The following is a 20,968-nucleotide window of genomic DNA, read 5'->3' as shown; positions in this document are numbered from 1 at the left end:
GCTGCAACGACATGAAGCACTTCCCTCGTGCCTCGGTGATAGATGACAGGAGGAAACATGAGTGAGGAGGAATAAGAAGATGGATGGGCTTTGGGTTGGGGGATGTGTCACTGAGGAGCTGGTTCTGGTCTGGAAACCCACAGGGATTTATGGATGGATTTCTGATGCTTGTGTGCGAGGCACATATAGATACTTGTTGCATCCGCTGTCTCTGCGGACGCCGCGTCTGCCTCCATCCCTCGTCCTATCGCTCTGCAGCAGAGATGCAGTGGGGCCTGCTGCTGGCTCTTTCATGCCACAGGTAGCAGTTCAATAAGCCCGAATGTAATTACGCGCTTCAGTCTTTCTCAAGCAGGGTTGTCATTACGCTCGTGATAATACAGTGTATAATGCACTCCACTTCTTTCTGCAATGCAAATAAGTGATGCCATTTCCTTGTGAGGCTTTTTATTCAGCCTTTGGTTATTCGCCTCGCGGTCAGCATTTCCTGTAGGAGCTGGCAGCTGGATTTCAGCGACTCACCCAGTGAAACCTTTAAGATGTGCTCATGTGAGGATTGTTCATGTTTGAGCAAACTGAGAGCGGGCGTGCTTGATTTCTTCTGAGTCAGCAGACCTGCAGGCCCGCCTTGCAGTTAGCATTAGCATTGACCTTAGCTTTGGCAGCAAGTCAGCATGCCACTTTATTGCAAATTTTTAGACTATTGTTCCAACAGGCAGGGGGCATGTCATCCTGCCAGCGACACCCTGAGTCTCCTTATTTAGTGTTTAGCTCCTGCATTCTGAATGTGTTCATGTACAGCAGACAGAGAAGATGAAGTCAGCACCGTACATCTCGTCCCAGATGACCTGTCGCTGCTCCGTCAATGCTAACGGGCCTCCTGTCTCTAACTGATGCCCAAATGATCTGGCCCATTTAGACCATAACCCGAGGGATAGCCGGGTTTTGAATTTCTCTTCCTAATTACTGTTCATGCAAAATACACAACTCTGTCTGGTCTCCCAGGCAGCTTTTTATGGGCTGCAGCGAGACAGGCCGAGACTGGTTTGCCTTGTGGCTCTTTAGAATTCAGTCAGATCTCTGTAGAGGGCTGTCCTTGTTCACAGAAAGCACTGAAATATAAACTTTGGCTTTTGAATTATTGTGTATGTATTATATAATGCTTCTCTTGTCTATTAAAAGTATTGCGTTCACAGTAGACAGACAGGCTCAAGGCCAGACGTTTACTCCACTTGAAAACGAAATTGGCGTGTTTTCCAAGGTAAAATGATGTGTGTTTATAATTCAATGGTGGTATATGTTGTTGAAATTTCAGTAGCTTTGGACTTAGATTCAGATATTAATCTAGGCGTATTAAGCACAAAAGGCCTCACATTGCACTCCAGTGGGAGTGCTGAGCTGTGACCCTTTACATGCCCTGTTGCCCTCTATTAATTGGGAAGTTGTTGTTTTCAGTTGGACGAAATTAGTAGATAATCACCACAGCAAAGCATCCGAGAAATGCGTGGAAGCTTCCTGGATTTTACTCCATAGATTGCAGACGTTGGGATGAAGGCAAGGCGCTTTGCTGAGGTTATGAAACACAGGAGCAATACAGTAACACAACCACCATAACAGATCTGATACAGCTGTTAGCTGTCGCCTACAGGAGCAACCAGAGGGAACGCAGCCACAGCCACAAACACAGTTTGGGATTAGGTTCATAATTGGTTTTCCAATATATTTGAATAAATTGTGTTCATTCGTATCTATTTAACTGTTCTGTAAAGGTTAGCTCACAAGTCAGATAGTTTCGAGTCTCTGCTCAGAGACTCTGCTCAGAGACAAGTGCGAGAATATGAAGGAGCGACAAGAACGGCAGTGATCGAGGAAATGAGCCCTCCTGTAAAATTCACTCCCAACCCCACAAGGTCATGAAAATTTTTTGATTTGTGTGTCTATGTATATATATATATATATATGTGTGTGTGTGGGTGTGTGTGTGTGGACTGGCTGGCGTATGCAAGCCCAGCAGGCAAAATTAGAAGAGAATCAAGCATTTCAACGTGCTTACTGGACTTGAATCCATGTGTGAAATCCAGTGAGCCAGGCCAAGTGTGGCTCCATATGCTGCGGCGCTTGATGACTGAACCGACGCCGATCAGATCACCTTCAGCTGCTCCACAGTCGCCCTGAGCAGGATGTTTATATATCAGCATGCTTCACCATCCAGCACACAGGCTTTTTCATTTTGACAGGTCATTGTTGGTGATTTGCGTGTGTGTGAGTGTTGGCATAAATGCCTGCTCATGCATCACCATGTAATCTATCCCTTTTTCAGGCTTTGGAGCGAGTTTTTTAGCTCTGCTTGTCCCATCTTTGAAGCTGACTTCACATCTCCATGGTCGACTGGCTGGCGACATACTATAAGAATGGCAGTGGGGGTAAAGGTCGATGTGAGGCCTCTCCCTGTAGCCGCTCCAGCTGGTAAATGGTGTGACACCTGCACAGGACCATGGGGTTACATAAAAAAGCAGCCGTTTTGTGTCTGAAGCACCCGTGGGTCCTCTGTTTACCTCTGATCGCACAGGAACAGAGAAAACTGCGTGTGTGTGCGCGTGTGCGTGTGCGTGTGCGTGTGCGTGTGCGTGTGCATATGCAGTAGCTGGTCTTCATCTCTGACAGATGCCACTCTCCTTTGACAAAATTCAGTGCTGCTCTTCATCCACTTTCCTTCCCCTCCATGACTCACAACCTCTAATCAGATTGAACCATATGTAAGTGAATTAGTCAACACTCAGAGAAGAAATCAAATTACTCTGGATGAAATGGTTCTTTTATTGTGAGATCCACAGGAAGTACTTAAACGCATGAAGCAGACACACCTGGGTGTCCAGTTTATGTGTCACCGCCCGCCTCAACAGGCAAACACCATTAACATTGGGCACGGTCAGTGTATCCGATAGATCGAGGGCCTGAATTTGATCATTTTGCAACCCTCACCTCCACCGCAAAGTTTTTGCTTGCACACTGCAGCTACATCGAAGCAGTGTGTGCACATGTGTGGGGCAGCTCGTCCAGGGATTGCTATGACCTGGGGTCACATGGCAGAGGATGAGCTCGCCTGCATTTCAGTAGGAAACAATTCATGAAAAAATGAAATTGGTTGTGTTTTAAGTATAATTATATCGATTTCTTTCATCAGTCTGCATCACATTTCCTTCTGAGGATATTTGCTGTGCTGCACGGTGGCGCAGCACAGCAAATATCACAGCGTGCCTCACAGCAAGAAGGTTGCCGGTGCAATTCCCGGGTCAGGCCTTTCTGTGTGAAGTTTGCATGTTCTTCCCGTGCATGCGTGGGTTCTCTCCGGCTTCCTCCCACAGACCAAAAACATGCTCATTAGGTTGATTGGTGACTCTAAATTGCCCCTAGGTGTGAGTGTGAATGGTTGTGTGTATGTGCCCTGCGATTGGCTGGCGACCGGTCCAGGGTGTACCCCGCCTCCCGCCCGTTGACAGCCGAGATAGGCTCCGGCCCCCCTGCGACCCCGAAAGTGATAAGCGGCATAGAAGTTGTATGGATGGATATTTGCTGTTGCTAATTAGCTCTATTTAGAGGTGTTTTCAAGGCCCATGATCATTGTTTTAATATTTGAACAATTTTTTCTATTGATTACATTTGAATGGCAAGATGCAACTTTGTCAAAACTCACTAGAGCTCAAACAATAAGCACAGCTTAATAAGCTTTTTTTAAGGTGTCAGCCGATTGATGCTATTGGCTGTCTCCGTCTGTCATAATCCTCCTCTACAAAATGCAGGATGCCCTTCTGTTGAGTTATGAGACAGAGGAGTGTGGATCTTTTCCGTGGCAGGGAAGTCTGGACAGGATTCTGACAGCATACTGTATCTCTGAAATGTATTTTTTAACGCCGCTCAGCTTCACTCGCAGTCATGCACAGCTATAAAGGGGCACTTCAGCCATTTTCAACAGTTGCTTAATGGCTTCTGTGGCTGTAGAGAAGCTGCCCAAAGTCTGAAAAAAGTAGACATTTTAGCTGAAGCCTGTGTTGTGGCGTGGAGTAATGGTGTGGAGTTTGGAAGATGTGTGGACTTACCAGACAGGGTTGCATAATGGGACATTTAGGATCCAGTGTTTTTTGGGCTATCAGTCAGTCAGGATGTCTCAGCCTTGCTTTGATTTTGACTGAGCTTTTTTTTTAAGCCCGTTTTGTAGTTCCCGCAACTTTTTGGAGATACATCAGTAATACTAATACTTTAAGAGCAGGTCACAGTAGGAAGGATTGTGTTTGGCAGCTGTTATACTCTGATCACAAGCAATTACCATGAACAAAGTAACGGAATGGATCAATAACGTATTATCTGCAGTATCTCTGTCTAACTAGTATTATCTTTTGAACAATGCCATGTTGGAACTCATGCAGATTCCAAAGATCAGCTCATGACGCTCCTCTATAGAAAAGAAGTGATTGAAATGCCGTTGTGCAGATGGTGTAATAGAATGAAGATATGAACTTGACAGCGTCTTTGTGTTCTTGAGAATGAGCCTTTACGGCATTCGCACCAGAAATGTCTTGTGATCAGTCGCTTGAAGCTCGATCTTTCATAGTGGAGCCGCTGAAAACACAAAGTGTAGGGATGAGATTCATGAGGCCGTTCTGATCTCCTGACAACAGACTCAGTCAAGCCTTGCTTTTATTTCAGAACAAGAGTACGTCCACCTCATGAATCCCAACTTCTTTTCATGAAAGTTTTGCCAATATCAAATCACGTCAGATAATGTCGACTTTGCGTATTGTTGCTTTAGGTATTCTCCATCAATCGGGTTCTTAATAGCAATTCATTGATGGAGGATGTAGTGCCACCACCTGTTGTCTGAAGTGTATGCAGAGGTTGTACCGTATCAGTATTCCGTAGTGAGTGCACGGTGAGGCTACGCCAAGGCCATGATTTTGGAGGGTTTTGATGACCCAAACCACAGAGCTGTGGTTTTAGATATCTGCACAGGCTGCACGCAGCTGTTTCCCTGGTAACCTGGCATTGTCGGATGAGGATACAGACAGGATTTACGTGAAGGGGCAGTCCTCAGGGGTTTCGGGTGAGGTAAAGAGAAGAGAGCGGCTTTAATTGCCGTATGACTTGTCATGGAACTGTGTGAGCTGCGTGTCCCATACGTCCCGAGGATGCCACCGTCTCCAGCACCCCTTTTGATTTGCTCAGAATAAATGAAGAAAGCGCTCCGAATAATGAATCACGCACGTGGTTATTTTCCACCAGCCTGGTGCTGGTCTGGCAGTGGATCTGGTGTGTGTGTGTGTAGCCACAGAATGATGATGTGTAGAATTCAAATTAGAGTTTGGAGATGGAACACAAACCTGCCAGCCCAAGGTGCCTGAAATAGAAAGCCTGCATGCAACGTGCAGGTTGTTGTGAATGGTAAGAATTAATAAAAGGCATTAATATTTACACTGCCTCGCAGACATTTTTTTTCTTATTTAGATGCGTCTGCTGGTGGGGAATGTATAATGAAATTGAAACAGACCACCACAGCGTGAATACAAGAGTGATTTATGTAGGTGTCCTCTGCTAATTAACGTGCAGAAAATCTCAGAATACAGGTGCACAGTGTGTAGCGCTCGATTGACCTGGCCCAAAAAAGATGGCCGGCAGACAGGATTATAGAGTTATAGATTATAGTGAGACGGTGAGGGAAATACACTTTTTAGGCTTTTGAAATACATTAACAGTTTAACAGCCAGGCCGCTGAAGCCTCTGTCAGGATAGTCATTTTCCACTGAATATGTGACAGATCACCATCTTGGTCTAGTGTAATTGCTTTTCTGGGGTGTGTGTGTGGGGGAGGGGGGCGGGGGCCCTGGTGTGTGTACCTTTTTATTTTAATTTGCGACAGGGATTTCTATTATTTATTTCATTCATTCCATTTATGTCAGTGAGGTTAGGATTTTAATCTTCTGTCAGATGTTTCATGTCTGAAAATGAATATCTTCTGTCTCTGTTTCCGTTTGAAAATGTGTGCCAACAGACAGCAACACCTCTGACTGTGTAACCAGTGTGATGTGCTAATAGTTTATGTGGCATTTTGTCAACTTTAATTATCAATGTAATATTAGAAAATGTCAAAAGTTCTAGCTGTCATTATTGGGATGCTCCTGTGAAACTATTAGTATCAAACACAGTGAAACACTTTACACTTGCACGTGTGGAATTGAAATGACATGTTGTGGTTAAGAGCTCGCCTTGAATGAACGGCTGAACAGCAGACTTTTGTCCTTGGAAACGCGGTTGGTAGCATCACGCTGCTGTCGCCTCTCCTGGACGTTCCACAGCGCCAATCAGATTACCTGTCTGATGCAGCCAAGTACAGCTGCTGGAGGGAGTCATTTTGGTGTGGTGCTTCTCACATTTTGTGGCAGTATTTTTACTACCATCCGCCTGCTGTAATAATTTGAGCTTGGCATCCCATAACCCCCTTCGTCACAGATTCCTCGTAGTTGGGCAGGTTGCTCACCCACTCTTTAAAATGTCTCCCATTCTAATTGCCACATCAGAGGCAAACCCTAACTGTGAGGGGGTGCAGAGCGTGACATTATAAACGCTGTGGGCAGAAATGTCAGGACCATCATTAAGTGGACCGGCTTGGGGCTGTTGCAGTTAGGCTTTTGGTTTGGGGGTGGTTTTGGAAGAGGCGAAGTTATTATACCATGCTATGCAAACTTCTGTGCTTCACTGGGTCCTCTCCCTTAAAAAAAATCCTTTTCCCTGTCAGCTATTTTGGTCTGCATGCAGGCTGGTTGTTACTGAGCAGTTTTAGATGCTCTAACCCCCATCAGCTGTCAAATCAACACAGACTTGTTCACAGCACTCTCGCTCCTCATCATCCAGCGATTATTGCTAAGTCATTACACCGCGGGACCGATAGAGAACATATTCGCTCTTATCAGCCCTCCTGCCCTCTTCTCTCATGAATCGTCTGTTGCCAACAAGCACAGCAGAAACGCGATAATGTCAAACTGTCTCAAGGCCACAAATACAATGGAAGTGCCTATTAGGAGGTAAAACACAGACAGACGGGCAGACCCAAAAGAAGCCTGATCTCATGCATTGATAAGCTTTGTAGAAAAGGCAATGCAGTGATCTCATTTACTTCTATTGTTGCACGCCTATTGCATCAAGTTTAAACCTTTTCGAGGCCTTCACAACAAGACTCCCGTAATGAACAGGAGTACTGGAAAAATAGCATGGTGCTGTTTCTCTCACTTATCTGTGCAGACAGCAGACAACTTAGTCGCGCTCAGGGCTTGATTCGTATTTCACTTCCTCAGCTAAAGCTGTCTTCAGGATGCTGTTTAACTTCTCCACATCCCTCCTCAACTTGGAACCCTGGGACAGGCAACTGATTGGCTCCGTGATTGACAGTCAGGTGTGCATATGAGAGGCAGTCCCAGCAGCACTCCAAATGGACATACTGCATCCAAATGCCCTCAAGTCATTTCTCAGTTTTCCGACTAAATAACTCCGCTGACTGACGGCTCGCTTCACTGCCACGAGGCAGATGCAACCGAAGGGGTCAAGCCTCATTTTAAGGGCAATTAGCCACACAGCCTCCCATTTCATCACATCATCAAAGTACACTGTGACCCTGCATCTACCTGCCATTCAACCACATGTCCCAGTCATGAGGGAAAACATCGTAAAAATAGAAACACCTGGGATCCGTGGATGGATGTGTGCAGCTAGCGGAACTTCTTATTCACCACGTTTTTTTTTCTTCGAATTAAGGTGGGGAAAAATAAACAGTTTTGAAAGAGAGAAATTGACGTTGTAAGTGTATCTCCCATAAAGTAGAGCTTTACACCATTTCCAATTTGGCCGTCTGCAGGAAGATAATGACGTTTCACACCAGTGCCTTTTACCACGGTTTTTGCTGAGACTGTAGAAATAGTGTGGTGAAATTCTATTTTTTGTGTTTATTGCCATTAGCTGTGTGTTAGTTTTCTCACTCCACAATTGTCAGAAAGGAAAGAGGCTGGAAGAGAAAGAAGAAGAAATGTACTTTATTTATCACACATAGTTGCACACATTACATGCACACGCCATGCTTCCGTGAAATTATTTTTTCCGCATTTGACATCACGGTCTGTCGATCCTCCGCGGCAGACCAGGAGCGGTGGGCTGCCACTTGCCAGCCGATGCCGGTGCCCGCGCCCGGGGACGCATCCCTTCTCGTCACCATTGGTCAGGTGGTGATCTTCTTGCATGTTTTTAGTGGGGGTTATTACGGAGGAAACCCCGGGTCAACACGGGGAGAACATGCAAACTCACAGAAAACACAGAAAGGCCCCTTTTTTCTCGAGCAGCAGGCACTGAAGACATGGTGGAGGACACGCCCACAGCGGGATTCGAACCAGGGACCTTCTAGCTGTGAGGCGACAGTGTTACCACTTGTTCCACCGTGCTACAAAAGGAATTGTATGCTTGTTCTTTTGTAGCCACAAACCTGTGGGCCTTTATTTAACAGCTAAAGATGTGAATGGAAATATACATGTGTCTCGTGGTTAAATCACAGAATGGGTTGAAAAATATTTTGGCCAAAATGTGACAGAAACATGAAGCACAAACTGTTCCAGAAAGACAGACTTTGACCACACAGAAATAGGCTTTGTTTAGTTTGATATTAGCTTACCTCGTCACGCTGCACATAGATCAACACACATCATCCAGTCAGGTGGTAGCATGCCTCCCATGGAAATAGGTGGCACAAGATCAGCTTTGCGGCAGCTGAAATCAGACTAGTACTGATAATGATGGGTCTTCAGCCGGTTCCAGATATTCCAGGGGTCCTGATTTAGGTGGAGACATAGTCTCTCGAGTGGCCTCTGCTTATAAATGTGTTACCAGTCAAGGAATCTGGTGGAGACTTGTGTTGATATGACCCTCAGTTTAAGAGCTACGGGCAAAAATATAAAGCATTGTGTATGGTGGCACGAGTGATATCGCTGTTTAAAATGAAAACCAGATGACTTGTGAACATGTAAGCCAACTATTCATTTGTAAAATGTTTTTGTTGAAAACCTTTAAAGGCCCTAAAAAACATACTTTCTCAATCATATTATTCCAACAATGTGTTCATGAAAGCATTGTTCAAAATATGCACAAAAGACTTTGCAAATGTTACGTGGGGTTGGGAAAGCCTTTAATAGATTCATATTTCAAAAACTTCAACCGAAATTAGCACAATACTATCAGACGAGGGTTTCTAAAAACATGGAGCACATGAATGACTTTGTAGCTCTTTCACAACATTCTTATCGCTCGAGTGGGCGTTGCTTCGATACTCCCAGTCTTTATGCTAAGCTAAGCTGTCAAGGAGCTGCCTCTGCATGGAATGTACACTGATTAAACTGATGTTAATCTTGTCATTCCCAGCGAGGCAGCCTGTTAGTGAATTACCCAAAATGTTGGAGTACGCCTCGAAGAAACACCTCAACAAGTCATTGCAAACAAAGAGAGGTTATTGAAACACTCAAGATTGTGCACTTTGGACAGGCTCCTGTCTCTGCCTGCCTGTCATCAGGATGCTGGATCTTTAGTATTCCCGTCAGGAGACATGTGGCCCTGCCATAATCTCCACAGCAAGATGTCTCAGGATCTTTATCTCAGTGCCGAAGCATTAAAAAAAGCCTTCAGCTTTCCCTGTCTTCCTTCTGTGAGAGAGAATACTGTGTGGGACACTCGTAATTCACCTCTGTTGTCAAACAAATGCTGCGTTCGAATGGATGGATATGATGGATAGTCTTCAGAGGCTTTGTTGTGACACAGCAAAAAAATGTGGAGTGACGGCAGTCAAGGTAAAAACCTATCTAACACTGAGTCTGCTATTCATGTCGTGTCTGCTTAGCAGCTAAACCCAGATCACAGTATTTTTTAAAGGTAAAACAAAGGGCACCAACCAAAGACAGCTTTATGAGCTGTACAGTCTTATAAATACAACAATATTATGCACTACCAACCTTTACCAGGATCCACTTATGTGTAAACTCTGGCTTTAGGTTTAGCGCCAATAAACAGGAAAAAATATCTCAATGTAAAGGTATTTTAGAATCTCACAATGCAGTTATGATGAAAATGATGTGATGTTAAGCAGTTGATCATTTCCTAACTCAAGTGCGCTGGCTGGAGTATTTTCTCACATTGTGGCACAGTTATCTCAAGGCTGAAGGCCAGAAAGAGGCCATTATCTCTCTGATTGTCATATGAGAGGCCTTGGTCTCTGAGCGTGTCAGGACGAGCTCGTCTCTAAGAATACTGTCCTTTGAGAGTCTTTGGATAGACGCTGTTGTGTTGGACAGATTATCGATTACCTTTATCGTTCACTGAGATCTTCAGTCATACACGAGGCCAATTACTGTGATTATCTGTTTTGGAAAGTCACAAACATGGATGTTGGCAGCACCCGCCTAAAAGTAGGGAGGCTTCAGATGTTGTTAGGCAACCTGACAAGCACTTTGTTTGAAGCTGAGGCCTTGAGTGTAACCAGATTAACTGTGTTATTTATCAGGCTTCCAGATTAGGCCTAGCATATGATTTATACAGTTTAATCTGTTCACTCAGCTGTTGTCTTGTGATTGATGTCTTTGTTTAGTTGAAAAATTGAACTTGAAGCAAGACTGTGTAACTTTGGAGGGCAGAAAGAAGTCATTCTTTTCTTACAAATGAATATTTGACTTCTTAAGCAGTGAAACACACCATTGCTCAGTTCAATATGTTTTAAGCGTCTACTACAGACTTATCTGCAGCCTTATTTGCTCTGGTACGACCAGTCGTTTGTGATGGCTAATGTTAGCTAATTTTAGCTAAATTAAATATTGCAGAGAAATATTGCAGAATAACAGACAGATTTCTGACTTTGTGACTGTCACTTGTAGGAACAGTCACATAGTCTAGCTTTACATACATTCATACATGTATATTGCAAGTTTTACACCATTCATCAAAATGACAGAATGAAGTCCAATGCTCCCCTTTCTCTATTGTCTTTCTATTTCCTGTTTGCTTGTTGGCTTCATGCTCTAAGACATTACCCTGAACACAAAACAGCTCTCACAGCCTGGTTATTGGTGATGGTGAACGCCTTAATTGAATCCGTACCTTAATCTGAGCGCTCCCACTAACCACGTTGTTTGTATGCATGTGAAGGTAGTGCATGTGTGCGGTCAGCCTGTTTGCTTAGGCTGTGTGCTGCTACGGGCCTACTCCTAACACTGTCAGCTCATTACAGCAGAGCTATTTTTAGCCCAGTGTGATTGAAATAGGGTCCTGAGGGGGCCCAGAGCGGAGGCAGAGAGAGGATTGAATGGAGGAGGAGTTTGGGGTCGGCCCTGGTCTGAAAAGGGTGAACGGGGTGCGGAGGCGCCGCTCGCTCGCGTCGCTGAGACAATCACTGTTTCTCAAGAGGATCACGTCGAGGCCATTAGTGCCACACAGGCAGCCACAGGATCACACAGCTGCACGTAACACAGCACTCGACTGCTCGAGACAAAAATGAGATTGCGTATTTATGCTGCCCGTATTAGAAATCCTCGCCATTAATAGACAATATACCAATATACTAGACTGTTTATGTTTAGTGTTATGAAGCAATATGTCATCATTAAAATGTTATGGCTCTCTCATGTGTTAGTTTTTGGACAACAATACATTTTCTGTGACAGTATCAGGCATTGTCAACACAGACAGTGTTGTTAGGAGGATAAACTTGATGTTTTTTTTGTTTATTCATGCAATTTGTTGATGGATGAAGAAGCACCAGTCTCATCCATTAACAAATACATGGAAAACAGCAAATGAAGAAGACGTTGCTCCTGAGAAAACGGGGACTCTAATGGAAATGGCATCCAACCAGGTTCTTTGCTCAAGGAATCTGAGCGATTTCAGTCAATCAATTCAAATGAGATTCATATCAATGTGCTGCTCCTTTTATTCTGTTGCCAGCGCAGCATGAGTCTGTCTCTTGCTTGCATTGTTGGGCTGCTGCTCTTCCTCCACATCCAAAGCAGACTGGCTCCGCTGTTTACCTTCCAGGGAAGACAAATAGTCGCGAAAATGGTATTCAGGGAGGATATCAGGATTTGAATTTAAGCTTTTACAAAATACTCCATCATGAAAATAAGCATGCTAATGATATTAAGGTCAGGTCTTCACAGTATCAGATGACTTACTGTAAGCTTTGTCTGGCATAGAATGCATTTCATCAGTAACCCATAGTACTCTGCTACATAATAAGCTACAATACAATAAGCTAAGACTAATGCACATGAAGGAAATGTATTGTGAACAATAACGAGGCTGCAAGTCTGCAGCCATGCTAATGGCTCTGTGAGGTTTTAGTCTGGCACTGTGCTGCTTTTAGCTAAATACTTTAGCATGCTAACATGCTGATGGTTAGCAGGTACGTGTTTACTGTGTTCAGTCTGCTTCTGAACCCAACATAGAGCTTGAGGATGATGGAAATGTTTTTTTTTTTTGTTTTTTTTTCTGATATATGGTCATAAACAAAAGTATTAAAAGTAAAATTTCAATCTGATGATGGCAACAGTAGAGAGATGACGGGAAATGAGGGGAGACAGATGGGGAATGGCATACAACAAAGTTTCCCAGCTGGATGTGAACCAGGGACGTCGGCACCCTAAACCCTCAGCCCTTCTGCAAGTCAGGGGAAAATTAATGTCTGTACCAAATTTCATGTCAGTCCATCGAATAGCTGTGGCGACGTTTCACTCACAACCACAAATTTAAACCCCATGGTGACGCTAAGGGACAAGATAACCAGAGTCATTAGGATTCATCCTTTGAACACCATCAATCTTCCAATATTGTTGAGATACTGTATTTCACTCTGGACCAAAGTGGAAGACCAAACACACTGTCGTCCATTGAACCATGCTGCTAGTGCAGCTAAAAATATCAATGTTAAAACATGCAAAGCCAAGAAAAAAAGAAAAAAGAAGGTGAAATGATGCCCACACATTTTGAGATAAGTGAAAGTTTGGAGTTTAGGTGCTTGGTCTACAATAATAATAATCCTCTCTAATGTTTTCATTTCTCTTTGCTCTGAATGCTGTACTTCTGTCATTAGGTTATAATAGGCCAGACGTCTAGCCAGCAGGCTCCAAATCATTCCACTCTGTGCTCTGCACCCCCTACAAGAAAGTATCAAGAGAGAAAATAATCAAGGAATCAGTGGAATTTGTTCTGGAAAGGCACAGCCAGTGCCTCCATCAGCAATATGTGGAGAGATGATATAGGCTGCATAGGAAGGAAAGCGGGACCTTGGATGCTCTTTTTTCCCCGCTTTAGCCCATTGCCTGAGTCAGCGAGCGCTCCCTCACCATAAACTGCCACTTTTAATTTCCCCATCCTTCGCCCACTTGGCTGCTTGTCCAGTGCCTCCCCCTCCACAGATACCTCTGAGTACCTCTGAGTAATTCTGTGTCCGCTTTCCTCCCGTCACCGTGGAGCACAGCCAGCGAATCCCACCCACTTCCCCCCACCCACCGCCCTCTCTTCTTGTACTGTTTTTAGGATGAGATACGTCGATTCTGAATCACCTGTTTGGAGCCACCAGTCAACCCCCCACCCCCCAGGCTTTCTCACCATTATACCTCCATTGTATTAAAGAACACAATAGTTGTGCCGTGGTGCGTGTATTATTTCGCCATAATGACTTTTGATGCATCAATCTTTAAAAACAGTCCCATTTTGCTGATGGCGGGACACAGCATGATGGTTATGACCTCTGACCCCAATCACACTCAGTCTTCTGTACAGATATTCCTTTAAAATCACTGGTCGTGGATCAGTTCTTTTTTTTGGCTGAATCAGCCCTTCGGGGTAGCACACTGTCAAAGCAGCTTGATCTAAATTTATGTCCTTCCTTTGTCCTTTTGCAGACTTTGGAAGCAGTGCTGAACTTCAAGTACTCAGGAGGAGCAGGCAAAGTGGAGGGCTACTACAGGGAACTGTCTTTGGGAGTCCATGTTGACGTGGAGCCGTCCGTTTTCTTCACCAGAGTCAGCACCCTCCCTGCAACCAGGTAACACTGATTTAAGCTGCGTTTTTTTCCTGTGGGTATCGCCAGTTTTGGGCTCCTTCATTACAATTTAACAGCTCTGCAAAGATGTTCCTTCCCTGCCCCCTGCAATCATTTATACAGTTTGATTAAAATATATTCAAGTTTAAGCATCCCGTGCAGCTACATTATGCAGTAATGCTGTGTTGCAGCTTGTTGTAGCTGTTGTTTTTAGCCTTTCAGTAACTATCAGAAAGAAATTTGCACCACCTTTTCCAGAAATGTGTTAATGTCTCCAGTTTAACCTGATTCCATTGATTTTCTTCAGTGCAACAAGGTGTAAACACAACACTCACTTAGTATCACCCTATGAAGTTGCTATGGCGAACTTGTTAGCAAACAGTTGCCTGTCCATCCAGCAGACACAGAGCAACATTAGCATTAAGTTTGTGCTCGTGGCCATCTGTTGAATGTGTTGGCCAACTCCTGACTCTTTCGCTGCGAGTTGCTCCAACGCTGCCACCATCTAGCTGCCAACTTCGTGTTTCATTTCACATACAGCACAGGAGGTCTTTCAAAACCTTTCTGCGTGTGGTGTGTATCAGGATGGAGCTGCCTTCTGGAAAATCAACACAGTGATCAAGGAGAGGCTCAGACCGCTCCGTAGAGCTGAGCTGAATTATTCTGCCTGCACGCTCTCCTCTTGTCCTTTAGTTATGTTATTTGACTGCACTTGTCACACAAACTGCTCCCATGATCCTCCACCATGCACAAACTGAACCTTGTGTGAGAGGAGTCGACTCTTTCTCTCACTTTGTTCCTCAGAAGCCAAATTCAGTCAGTTTAATGATCCTTGCTCACCTCTGACAGGTAAACTGTTGTTTTAGTGAAGTGACATTCTTCAGGATGCGTTGGCGAAGCAGTATTTGTCGTGGTCGCAGCAAAGCGATTACGTCCATTCTGTTGAGTAGTTCTTCCTCAGTGTGTATAATCTGATGAGCCTATAACCCTGCGTGCCATTTTTGTGCGTTTTTTATTTGTTAATTAAACTCAGCCATTATCAGATAAGACAGCAATACTACTCAGCCTTCAGCGGAGCAACAGAAAGACTACGGGAAATCTACCTCGCTGTCGCCCATGTCTCAATAATTGGTGATGAATCTCAATTCTAAAGCTTCGTTTTATCTCATGTGTGATACAAAGGCAGCTAGTTTTTTTTTTTCTCTCTCTCTCCCGAGCAGGTGAATAGATATCGACCTTCTCTTTAACCACTGCTGCAACGCTCTCACAGTGACATTATTGCTATCAAAACCAGAAGACTTAGGAATGTTATTTACACTGCCAGGTCAGATAGTGGCAGATGTAAATGGATATGAAATGGATATTCAGTCTTTTCTCATGTCCTCACGCTCTCTCTCTCTCCCCCTCTCATGCACATAGACATACATCAGTGTAGACACCCTCGCACAACCTCACACACACACATTCAGCGCGTCTCACTTCACTCCACTTCTGAGCTCCCCAACCCCAAGCGAGGGAGACAGATCGTAGCCGAGTAATGGCCACCTGAGGTGAATCATTAGCTGTAATAATATCTGCAGTTTAAGCCATCCATCTTTGTTCAGCACTCGATACATATGCATACGTAGAGATGCTGCGCTGCGATGCTACCCTCTACCTTATCTCTGCTGCACCCTTAGTGCTTTGCGCCTCATCTCGTGGCTCTCAAGCAAACCTCAACATTTGAAATGTGCTGAAATTGAGACCTGCATGTGCATGCAGGTAGATTTAAGTCCAGTAAAGTTTATTTATGTAGCTTTTGTTGACCTTTCCTATAGGCCCACATCAGTGATCAGTTATCTTGAAGTAGGACAACCTGCCTACAAGCATACGGATTAAGTTAACCAACACCTTAGCGCATAATTAAGATGTTAGGCTTATCTGTCCAAGTCATGAAAATCTTTAAACAAATACTTTTCTTCACTTGTTACATCAGACAGTTTAAAAACACAATTTTATAGTCATTTTATCAAAGTTATGCTCTTTTATTAAGGTAAGGCTCTTGTTCAGCTGCTTGTTTATCTGCCTTTGTTTATTAAATGAAATAAGTAGAAATGAACCAAAATGTCTTTTAGGAAGACATGTTTATATCTCTCACAGTAGTCAAAATGTTTGGTTGGTAACAAACTCGGGTATTGCATCAACTACTGCCGAATAATTTTCAACCATACCTGTCTGTAACCCTGCCAGCAGTGACATCTGTGAGAGCTTTGGTCAAAAATAAGGAAGAGAAAAAATCCCTTAACCCCAGACAATACTGAAATACGGAGAAAGTTGTTTTCAGGGCAGCCTGCCTTGAAAAGGAGCTCAAGGACAAAAAGTGCTTCAAGCCACGAGTTTGTGTGTGTATGGCTGCTTGCATGCGTACGTGCGTGCGCGCTTGTATGCGTCAGACACTGGTATTGACATTATCTCCACAAGGCTGAGGAATGAGATGCTCAAGTGACCTCAGCACTCAAACACGCATTAGGAACTTAATCACACTCATTCATGCATCCAGATTTCAGAGTGACACACAGATTCATGCATTATTTACTCAAATCTCCTTTGAATCCCCCCCGGAGAGACGGACAGTAAAGTAAGACATTAAACACACTACTTTTTGAGATAAGTACTATTGAATTTCTTCTTGGCTGCGAGTTAAAAGAGAATTTGGAAGTGGTTGGATGAAATTGCTCAATAATACAGAAACGTGTCCTTTCAGACTGTGTTTGTGTTTCTCTGTCTTTTGCTCCCTCCGTCTCCACCTACTGTGTCTGTCCTCTCACACACAGGTGGATCTGTCCAGCCATGTCTCTCTCTGTGTACAAACACTACATACATTTACTTCTTCATCTCTCTTTCTTTCTTTGCTCTCTGCAGTGCCATTCTTCCACTCTTTCTTCCTTTCTCTCTCAAACTCATCCTCCCTTATCCTCTTATTTTCTTCTTTCTTTATCTTTGTTGTGGTCCTATTTTAGATTCATGTAGAGAATGACTCTTCAGTCTATGTTTTGTGCTCTGTGCACTTTCAGTGGACACATCTGTTCTTTTAAAGTTTTTTTTCTCCACTGCATCACTTTAAGGCCCTGTTTAACACTCACGGCCAATCACCCAGGCTCCTGTCACCCCCTTTACAAGAAGTGCCCTCCCAGCCGTCACATACTGCGTCTCCCATGAGGAATCTTATATCCTTGTATGGAGGTGCGGAGGGCAAAGTGCAAATGCATGGTGCAGATGGTCTCTTCTCACTTCAGCCTCCGCAGGTCGCATCAGCTGATAAGTGCCCTTCATAACCCTGTTTATGATCGGCAAATTGTGCATTTTATTGTGGTCACATCATTATGAAATTTAGCCGATGCAGTTGAACAAACAGCAGTTGCTTTGCTGTACCACATTACGTGCTTCATTTGAGAAATTTTTCCTTTAACTGTGAACGGGAATATTGATAAATGTGGGAGCAGGTGGTCTCAAGGATAGCGGTCGTTTGTGTCGATTTAATCCAGGTAACCGGTGGATTTGATGTGTCTAATCAGACTTTGACAAAGTGCAGCACTCCAGGTAGTAACTGCTGAAGGACCGTGTATCTGCCACCTTCAGATGCTTGTGTAGGGAGTTAATCAGCTGTTAGGGAGGCCAGCTGTTGGGGATAACAGATGCCGGTAGAATTCAATATTCATCTGCCATAATCAGAGTTATTTATTTCTGTCAGCTCAATTAGACGTATCTGCTGGTTAACGAGTGTATGGTGAAGCTGAAACGCTCAAACAAAGCAGAAGTAGGGGGCTGGGTGCACTGTTGACCTGTTCTGAGCTGGCAGCCGTCATAGAATGTAGTTCATCACTGCACCAAAATTCCAGTTGCACTGCCAGATTGCCAGTGACATCTTGCCTGCGTTTTCCTCCAACTGCGGTTCATGGCAAGTCACTAAAACATCCAACAGGTGCAGGCTTAGAAAAAAGAGAACCTCACCACACCTCAAGAAAATACAGCTTCACAAAGATGGAGCCGCTGTGCGGTCCCTCGATCCGTCTCTGTCCTGCTCTCTCTACATGTTAGTCTTTCCGTCCATCTGTCACTGTGCAGTTAGTGCGCAGTGAGACCAGGAAATGGCACACAGAGAGTCACTGCTGTGTCCTCGCAAAATAGGTGGAGCGGTGGAAGCTCAGCTGGCTCGCTAACTGCCACCTCGCGATCTCACCACTTCCAGGTGTGTCCCAGCTCGGGGAGCCTTGCTGGCTCTCGCTATCACATAGTCAATCCAGCGACCTAAGAGAGGGACATAAAGAGCCAAAAGGTTTGTGTGTTGATGAGATATTATGATGACGGCACATGAAGCCACCTGAGTGGACAGAACAGGGCGCTGACTCTGCTTTGCTCAGTCGGTCTGGACTGAGTAGCTGCGGTTAGACTGACTCGTCAGGAACGGCACACACGACTGATCTGACTTTTCTGCTGTGTCTGAATGACTCAACTGTCTTGTACATGAAGTCCTTAAAAAATAGGATTTTAAATCATGTTTTAGTCTTCCTACATTTTGCAGGGGGGAAAAAGATTGAACTTGTGAATCATCAATCTGGATTTTATTGTTTTGGTTATATCACCCAGCCCTAGATACATCTCGCTGCATAATACAACAGTGTAATCCACTACAACATCACAAAGAGAGGCCTTTAAATGCTCGCAGTAATCACCACCTCTCTAAAAAAAAACAGTTTCGGTTGCAGGTATGAAGGATTTCGTACAGGGCTTCTGTGATTGCATTACATTGTAACCCCTGTATCTCATTTACCTCTCTCTGACTTTCTTCACAGACTTTCTTTGTACTGTTTCTTCAGATGCTCTCTCTCTTCGCTGTTTCTCAGCTCCTCTGTCCGTTCTTTTCCACCTCAAATCAGTTTCTTCCTTTCCTGCCTCTCTTCTATTGTGTCTCTCATGACTTCTTTCATTACTTCACCCCATATCTCTGTTTGCCATCCCCCTGCCCTCCTCTGTTGCTCTCTTTGCCTCAGTCTACATTTTATACCTCTTATATCGCACAGACCTTATTTTCTCTCTTCCTGTTTTCTCACATTTGGCCATATGTCAGGTGACAGATCTCTTAAAGAAGGCAGCTGAAAGCCTGGACGTGTGAGATACTCAGTGATCCATACTTTACAGGGACCTGTTAAAATCCCATTTGCTCAACACCGTGTTGCTGTGGAGAATGCATAGCTCTATCAGGGGACATGAACCGATCCTGTGCATCATCTATAGCTTTGTGAGTAATTCTAACACTTCGCGGCTCCTATATGAAGGGAAGCCTCTGCTGTTCTGCCGCCTTCAGCTAACAGATGTCACTGTAAACAGTTTTCAGGCCTTTTTTTATTTCACATCACATCCTGTTAACTGTCTAGAGTAATAATGACTTTTGCTTTTTCATCTTTTGTTGTTTAACTTTCTCTCACCTCCATTGTGTCAGGGTGGAAGCAGAAATCTCAAACATCTTAAAACAGGGGCAGAGAGTAAATATGCTTTTGGGTGAACTGCCCCTTTAGTGGGTACTATTTATGATTTGATTTTAATTCATCATTTGACAACGTGCGCATGCTGACAAGCCAGCAATTAAGTTTTAAGCCAATGTTCACTTGTTATTACATCTTCAAATGTGGACATAAAAGTAGAGTCAACGGTCCCTTATTGGCTCCCCTGGCTAAAAATAGCCCATCATTGGCAGTACTCTAAATCCAACCAGGCTAATTAAGGCCATTACACTTTGTGTGCGGGGAATATGTCACGGTTTTGTGCCAGAGTAGGGCTGCAAAATCAGCCCTTATTGATAGCAGATTTACAGAATTGACTGAGGATGTGGGCCCAGCGCCATTGATCTTTGCCTTTTTGCCTCCTCCCACTGTGTGTTCCATTTTTCCCACCCACTGCCTCACAATTACAATGTCCCCGGTCCCTGCTAATACCCGGTCAGTGTCAGTGGCTCACTGTGCTCTGTGTTGTTGATGTAGGAGCAAAGATGATCAGACTGTGGCTCTGTCTGTTTTGCGCTTTGTGGTCTTGCCATAGAAATGTGTGGCACCAGGCTGTGAGGATGGCTCCACTGCATCACGATCCTCTTCAGATCAATAATAGCAAAACGCTGAGCTCATGCTTCATTTGTTAGTGTGGTCGAGTTCTCAGAAATAGGCGGTAGCATTCATGAACTTGCTTTTCCCGGTCTTTGGTCCGCCATCGGCTGTTCCTGAAATGATCTGTAGTAAACCGTCACCATTGAAATTCATTTAGAACTTTCCCTCAGCTCCACGTGGCGGTGATAGCATGAAAACATCTCTGCTCACTCACTTCCAGGGACATGTATGTTGTAAAACTTGCAGCACACGTGTTAGTTTGGGCTTCATTAAATGCACCCAAGGCGAAAGTATTGCTTTTTTATTGATGGATGATTTGCTTGCCATGAGCAAAGACGCACGTTCGATATGTGTTCACTGAGGAACTCGGGGGATAACTTTGCTCCCTCTCCGCCTCGCCCTGCTCTTAAATAGGAATTTAAAAATTCACAGACTGAAATGGAGACAAGTAGGTTGAAACCCTACTGGCGGTTTTGAATTATTTATTTAGCTTAGATCTCGGTGCCCTGGGTAGTAGCTCAGCAGAATACTTATCAAAATGATTCAGTGTTGTGATTCAGTTCCCCCTAGTTCAAAAACATAATCTTCAGCTTTTGTCTACAGACGTTCTGTAGCAGTCTCAGCAGCAACAGTTCTTGAATGAAGTTGCCCACCACTTTCCAGCATCCTTTCAGGCTCACGCTGTGCTGGGGCTTATCAAAAGGTGCATGTCTGTGCCTGT

The 20,968-nt window shown here is 44.2% G+C and overlaps 1 protein-coding gene across 3 annotated transcripts in view; it reads left to right on the top strand.

The window, feature by feature from the left end:
- Positions 1-20,968, top strand: part of trappc9 (trafficking protein particle complex subunit 9) — a 193,607-nt gene that overhangs the window by 78,101 nt on the left and 94,538 nt on the right. For all 3 annotated transcript variants that reach the window (XM_070985161.1, XM_070985160.1, XM_070985162.1), the window contains one exon: positions 13,971-14,113. In XM_070985161.1, the coding sequence (XP_070841262.1) occupies positions 13,971-14,113 (143 nt within the window). The remainder of the gene's footprint in view (positions 1-13,970; positions 14,114-20,968) is intronic.

This window comes from Chaetodon trifascialis, chromosome 17, assembly GCF_039877785.1.
Source record: "Chaetodon trifascialis isolate fChaTrf1 chromosome 17, fChaTrf1.hap1, whole genome shotgun sequence".
Lineage (NCBI taxonomy): Eukaryota > Metazoa > Chordata > Actinopteri > Chaetodontiformes > Chaetodontidae > Chaetodon > Chaetodon trifascialis.
The sequence above is the reverse complement of the archived record's forward strand: the minus strand, read 5'-3'. Positions and strand labels throughout refer to the sequence as shown.